General features: G+C 43.8%; 1 protein-coding gene across 3 annotated transcripts; it reads left to right on the forward strand.

Moving 5' to 3' along the window:
• The first annotated feature begins 882 nt into the window (after window positions 1-882).
• On the forward strand, window positions 883-6,473 carry LOC306941408 (protein FAM177A1-like). 3 transcript variants are annotated; one of them, XR_013792137.1, is made up of 6 exons: window positions 883-1,186; window positions 1,696-1,929; window positions 3,651-3,717; window positions 3,919-4,016; window positions 4,259-4,848; window positions 5,178-6,473. XR_013792137.1 is itself a non-coding variant. In XM_079526859.1 (5 exons), the coding sequence occupies exons 1-5, from the start codon at window positions 1,064-1,066 to the stop codon at window positions 4,478-4,480; spliced, it is 744 nt and encodes a 247-aa protein (XP_079382985.1). In that variant the 5' UTR covers window positions 883-1,063; the 3' UTR covers window positions 4,481-6,473. The 3 variants fall into 3 exon arrangements, 2 of the variants coding, with proteins under 2 accessions (XP_079382985.1, XP_079382986.1); XM_079526859.1 differs by having other exon boundaries at window positions 4,259-6,473; XM_079526860.1 differs by having other exon boundaries at window positions 1,696-1,923; window positions 4,259-6,473.
• The last annotated feature ends 237 nt before the right edge of the window (window positions 6,474-6,710 follow it).

A 6,710-nucleotide genomic window follows, 5' to 3' on the forward strand; every position in this document is an offset into this window, starting at 1 on the left:
TATAGATATGGGTGTGATATACCCATACTCTCCATGTATGGGCATAAAAGGGGCATGGACAGACAGACCGGTACGATGGTTACGCTGACAATGGGTAGAGCTGGTACAACGGTTATCACATTACTGGGTGGGGCACAGTGGGCGGGGCATGCATTACTGGGTGGGGCACAGTGGGCGGGGCATGCATTCCCAACTTGCTTTCTTCACAACTTTGCATCCTTCCCCGAGTAGGCTGATGCACAAAGGCTCCGGTCTATAAATAAAGAAGCACCCTATATGACAAACCTACAAAAATGCCCCCAAATTTTGCAGTGTCCTGTCTATATAAAATGTATAATCATTATATATATATATATATATATTCAGCTTTTATGAATGATTAAATGTTTTAGCACAAATAAAATATGTAATTTATAAATCGTACTGTAGGGCTTTGTAGGCTATATGCATGCATTTGAATACAGTAGATAAAATGTAAAAATAAATCAAACCTTAAAATCGTATAGGATTTAATTTTTTGTTTGTTTTTACAGTGAACCAATCCTATTGGATAAGAAACAATAATCCAATTAAATATCACCCATTTTATTGTATCATATCTAATCGATTCTTATAGGAATATTAAATAAGAAATAAAATACTACACTAGGCCTACTTGTGTAGTATAGTATGAACTATGAACTGCACAGGCAAAATATGGAAATATTGGGGGAAAAGCCCTATTATCACGTTTGACATGTTTGCAGCGAAATGTTCTGAGCTTCAGTGAGCTACCTGAAATAAATCTCACGGAATTTAATTAGCATGCTAGTTCTCCTCATAACCATGACAACCAACTGGTTGTCACGACAACCAGTGAACCTATCACAGCACGATGGTCCCTCCGGAGCGATGGGATTCTGTACATTCTACAGCAGAACGCTTCCCTCCGTCCGTCAGCTTTAATATCTTGCAAAGAAAAATGACAGATTTGCAAGCCAACAAGGGGTCACGATGCGACGCGTTATAGGTTGTAGATCTGGTCTTTTGGGCAAGTGACACGGAGCGGCGCTGTGGGCGCAGCATGCCAGCATCCACCCAGGAATACAAAGACAACAGTATAACAGCGGGCATGGCCGACATATCGCTGTATCTCACCAACGTTAATGTGTCGATAGGGCAAAATAAAAATATGGACCTCGAACAGGTAGGTGAAACTGTCCGAGTCAACAGAGTGTTAATTCAGCTCTTCTGTGTGTAAATAATTGTGTTTTTGTTTCATTTTCGCCTACCGTTTGTTTATGTGGTGGTGGTGGTGATGATGATGGTCATGGATGGATGATGCTGATGTCTTGTGCCTGGTCACAAACTGTCAGTTTTGTCATTTCGATGAATGAGCTAATGTTATTAAGTATGTGGAAATGTGAATGCATTTTGTCAGGAGGAGTCACTCAGGACAGATCGTTGCTTTAGCCTACACAATATACACACTACACAGTCATGTTGGAATATGCAGCTGTTTGCAGTTCATCGCTAATTGGCTAATTAGGAGGAGCAGTGGACTAGGTGGAGTATCACCATCGCCTATACATTTATAATTAGGCCAACCCTTTGTATCCCACCCTGATTGTATTGGTCCCATCATTCCAAAAATGTGGAGGAATAAAGAAAGAAAAGAAAAATGCATTATTGACACTGTCTCTATCCGTCTCACAGACGTCAAACCTGCCCAAAGATTTCCAGTGTGTGGATCTGGGAGAAGAAGTGGAGATGAGAGAGGGCGTGCGAGGCACGCAGCAGCAGCAGCAGAGGGAGAAGGCTCCTCGACGAATCATCCATTTCTCCAGCGGGGAGACGATGGAGGAGTACAGCACAGACGAGGAGGAGGAGGGTGAGGACCGGGAGGCAGAGAGGAAGGACCTGCTGTCCCCCCCGGTTGATGCGGTGAGGGTGAGGACATCATAGGACACTAGGGTGTGTCTAGTAGGTGCAATGTGTACTGTGCACGACACGTGTTTTCGATTAGCAAATGGATGGATGGTATGGATGATAAATCATAAATGTACGTGTTAAGGAAATTAATAAGAATGAATGATAAAGTGTGTGTGTGTGTGTGTGTGTGTGTGTGTGTGTGTGTGTGTGTGTGTGTGTGTGTGTGTGTGTGTGTGTGTGTGTGTGTGTGTGTGTGTGTGTGTGTGTGTGTGTGTGTGTGTGTGTGTGAAGAAAGAACGACAAAAGGACGCATCGCTATAAATCATTCAAGAAATTGTGTATGCATGTGTGAGCTAACAAAGTGAGAATGTATAGCGTGCCAGTACAAAATCACGAGTGTCAGCTGAAATCAGGGTTAGGGGCGTGCCCGCAGACAGCACTTTTTGGCCATGCTAAACCCTTAGAGTATATATGAATAGAGACGGCACCAGAGTTCTCCTCCCATCCACTAGCATTAAGTTGCTCAAAAGCGCATGAGACGATTTCACTCCTCCTTCCGGGTAGGAACAGAGTGCATTCTGGGATGGATTTGCCCCAATAACATGAACGCGCTGCCGTTGACTATCATTGCGCGCGTTCACGTATGAAACAGCGTTCACGTGTCATGGGCCCAATAACATGAACGCGCTGCCGTTGACTATCATTGCGCGCGTTCACGTATGAAACAGCGTTCACGTGTCATGGGCCCAATAACATGAACGTGCGCAATGACAGTCAACGGACCAGCGCTGGCTCGAGCTGCAATGACGAATCCGGCCACTATGTCCATTTCGCCTCAGGGTTTCCTCCGGGTGCCGTCTCTAACTCTCTATTCATATAAAATAAGGCTAAACCCCTTACCCCAAACCTACTTTGCCTAAAAAAAGATTTTTGAATAGTTAAAATAGCCAATGACCAACAGTGACCATGGATGTCTCAAGGTAACGACCATGAATTGTAATTTTCACTTTAATAGAACTAGAGCGGTGCTCATTGACGCCTCTACAGCGGTGCCCGTTGGGCACTGGTTCATACTCCTATTTTAGAGCCGAATAAAAGTCGGTTCGGCGCCTTGTAGATCCTACAATGTGACGTCATTTGAGGTTTGGGGGGGCGGGTAGCGTCCTAAAGTCGGCTCTTCGGTGCTACTGAAAATTTCTGACGAGCCTAAATCATTTCGGCACTACAGCGCCGAAACAGCGGTAAAATAGGAGTATGAATCGGCCCCTACTTGGAACGATGCAAGTTGGAAATGAATGCCCCACCCAGATATTATGTCTGTGTCCCTTTTATGCCCATATATGGAGTTCTTTGTCAGGCATGCCCAAATATGGAGTCTACAGTATGCACACTTCAGAATGATGTCAGAACAGGCCAGCTCCATATACTGTATGGACACTGCCACTGGGCAGAGGCCCTGTCCAGAGCCCGGGCAGAGGCCTTTTTGGGGTGGTTCTGGATAACCGTGGGTCCGACTGACACCGGGCACTGCACCCCCTGTGGTGGGGTGGAACCGTGGAACGTGTGTGTCGAATTTGAAGTCAGTGAGGTGAACGGTTCTCGAGTTACGTGGATTACAGATGTACAGACGTACGTACACACACACAGAGACTTGGTGCATTTATAGTCATAGATAGATTATTGTCTGGCCACCTGACATTGAAATGTACATTCAAACTGTTGTCATTTTACCGTTACAGTCGCAGATGACCTGGGGTCCATACGTCTGGTTCCACATGTGGAAGGCTGCTACTAACACCATTTCAGGTTAGCTGCCATTCAAAAACCCAGTTTCAAGTTTACAACAAAGGAAAATAATGGATAGCCTGCCTCATGCTGTGTTTAGATATATACTGTATATATATATATTTTGTGGACCCGAATGTATTTTATTCCACATGCTACAGTATGCTTGTCCAAATGTTGTTGTTTGTCCTCAGTTTCTCATATTATATTCTTATCTTTCAGCCTGCGACTACCTGGGAGAGAGGATGGCCTCCTTGTTTGGCATAACGTCAGCCAAGTATCAGTATGCCATCGATGAGTACTACAGGATGAAGAAAGAGGTATGTCATACAAAGTACATGATCTATAGGAGTCTACAAAGTAGACTTCATGATATCTGAAGTGGCCTGTGGAGAATACGGTCGTATGATTCATGAGACTGCTTATGTTTGAAAAATCAGCTGAAATACGTAATTTGTGGAAAGGGTGTGTTTGAATTATTCGTGAGAGAGGTGTCCAGGTGTTGGGTATATATATGGGTAAACCAGCTAAACTCAGTTCCCTCTGAACTCCCCTGCAACAGAAGGAGGAGGACAACAGAGACAACCAGTTGTCTGAGGAGGCGGAAAGATACTTCAACAACCAATTGCAATCTCTGGATCAAGATCAGGACGAACCAATCACCGTGCAAGACCTGTCCGATGCCTCCGCCCCCCACACTGATGTGGCCTATCAGATCGAGAATGAAAACCACCTGCTTCCACCCGCCACCATTAGGGTCCCTGCCATCGTCACGGCCACCTAACGGCTCTGAGAAACACAAAATGGAAGGCTTTCAGGTAGGGATGCACCAATGTATCGGCCACATATCGCTGTAACCGATGGCAGTAGCCGATATTTGTCTGTTGTTTATAAGCATACATTTTGCGTTGGCTATGTTGGTGTGTTGGTCATCTGCAGCCTACCAAGCTATAGATTCGGAACATTTATTTCTTGTATTGAAGATGTATTTGTTTCCCTGGCACAAAAGGGGGAAATAAAAACGACAACAAATAAATTAACATACTTATATATCGGTATCAGTATCGGCTATCAACTAAATTGTAAACAGTTATCGACCAAGAATTTCCATATCGGTGCATCCCTACTTTCAGGTTTGTTTTTGTTATCGTCGTCATAGGCCTATCTCACAGCCCGCTTTCCACGCCCACTTCCGGTAGATAGTGGTGTCATTTAACATTAGCATTTACACGTTTTTTTCTCTGGAGAATCTAAGTACATTTTCTAATGTAAAAATGTGACAGACCAATATTATTATGAAGCAAACAAGATGGTAAATCAGCTCGAACAGATAGAACAAACCTTACCTTGAGAAAACAAAAGTTGTAGACTTCTTAAATTACCTCTTGTTAACATGTAGTGTCTATGGAGTGACGTCACGCTATCACCACTAGCCCCGAAAGGGGGCGTATTAAGGGGGGCGGGGAAATTCTGTGAGATAGGCTTATTTGAGGTGGAACAGCGTTTTGTTTCTCCAACAAGCACTACTTGTTTTTTGTGTGTCACACAACATTCGAATGGCAGTTCTGCTGTATTCTGGCTGCACGGCAATGAGCTTGACCAATGAAATCTGCTTTGTGTCAACCAAGTGTCCCACTGCAGCGGGCCTTTTTAGATTAAAATCTTATTATGGAGTTTAATGTCCTTCTCCTGTGCCTCGGATGGACCGGACACTGTGCCTAAATCACCAACACAGCTAACTCATTGCCAGACCTCTAGGAAAAATAGATAGATTACATCTGTGAACATGGTTTCAAATTGCTACTCCTGCTACACTTAACATCAAGAGCCTAGTGAAGCTCTTAAAAATATTTGAACCATATTATTCGGTTTACTGTTTTGCCCCTATCTGGTCAATGTGGTGCACTCTTCGATACAAAAACAGCCTACGGCAGCTGTACCAAAGAGCTGACCAGTTGAACTCACCCTGTGTGTGTCTTTTTTTCTGTTTGTTTGTACTCATCTAAAGCTCGTATCGCACTAAATGTATTTGTGGAAGCACTAACGAGATGACACCGTTCAGCCTTATGGACTAGTTTCAGATCACTGCGGCGTGGGGCCTCTGAACTCTGAACACAAGAGTCTTACCATTCTGAGGGATGGAAGTTCTGTTGAGAACGGCGTTCTATCTATTGTACTGTACGGTGTTGTATTCACCCGCGTTTCAGTTGACGTTTTAGGGCAGATTCACACTGACTCCGTTTGATTCTAACTGTTCCCCAATACGATTGCCTGGTCCCTCGCTGGCCATGATTCACATTGGCCTTGATTCTTCCGCACCCGAGTTCACTTCATTCAACTGTATCCCATGCTTTCACATTGCATCGATCTGTATCCGAGACTAGTACACTTCAATCGGTCCCGAGACTACCTCCATGTGGTCCCGGGAACGGTTGGGTAATCCGCTCCCGGGAACGGTACGCATGCATTCACACTACCACAACATCTGTCAAGTGGTCCCGAGTGCACGACCGGGACCATAGTGTGAATCTGCCCTTTAGAGGACGTGGCATGTAAGCCTTTGACAGGGTGCAGTCTAGGCCCTCTTTATAAATATTATTTCTTATTATTTAATTTTGAATGCCAAATGTACATTTCTGCGCAGTTCTTGTACAGTTTTTGTTTTTCATATTTGTGTCTTTATTTCTCTGAACTGACAGCACTTTTTTGAAAATAGTTTTTCTATTGTTATTTGTAACACCCTAATGAACTGTTCAATAAAATCATTAACGCTTGAACTTTTTAAAATTGGTCTTGTTATTCATAAATCAAAAATGTATTTCATTTCAGTGAATTCATATCTTCCAACACGGTCCTTGTTTACGTTGGACTTAAAAATGAACACGATTTTGATCTATTAACCCATTTTGGGCAGGAACCCCTTTTGCCGTTTTAAGCATTCTGTTATACTTTAGCTATTGAAAAATAGCAGATCTACAAGCTCATAGCGTGCCACCGAGTGGCGCGCTACGAGC

Source organism: Electrona antarctica (genome assembly GCF_951216825.1).
Source record: "Electrona antarctica genome assembly, chromosome: 17".
In the NCBI taxonomy this organism is placed as follows: domain Eukaryota; kingdom Metazoa; phylum Chordata; class Actinopteri; order Myctophiformes; family Myctophidae; genus Electrona; species Electrona antarctica.

Bases quoted from the DNA above. Each gene is read 5' to 3' on its own strand.
- LOC306941408 (XM_079526859.1), top strand. From the start codon at position 1,064: ATGCCAGCATCCACCCAGGAATACAAAGACAACAGTATAACAGCGGGC. The intron at 1,930-3,650 runs GTGAGGACATCA...TTACCGTTACAG, and splicing joins CCCCGGTTGATGCGGTGAGG to TCGCAGATGACCTGGGGTCC. The intron at 3,718-3,918 runs GTTAGCTGCCAT...CTTATCTTTCAG, and splicing joins TGCTACTAACACCATTTCAG to CCTGCGACTACCTGGGAGAG.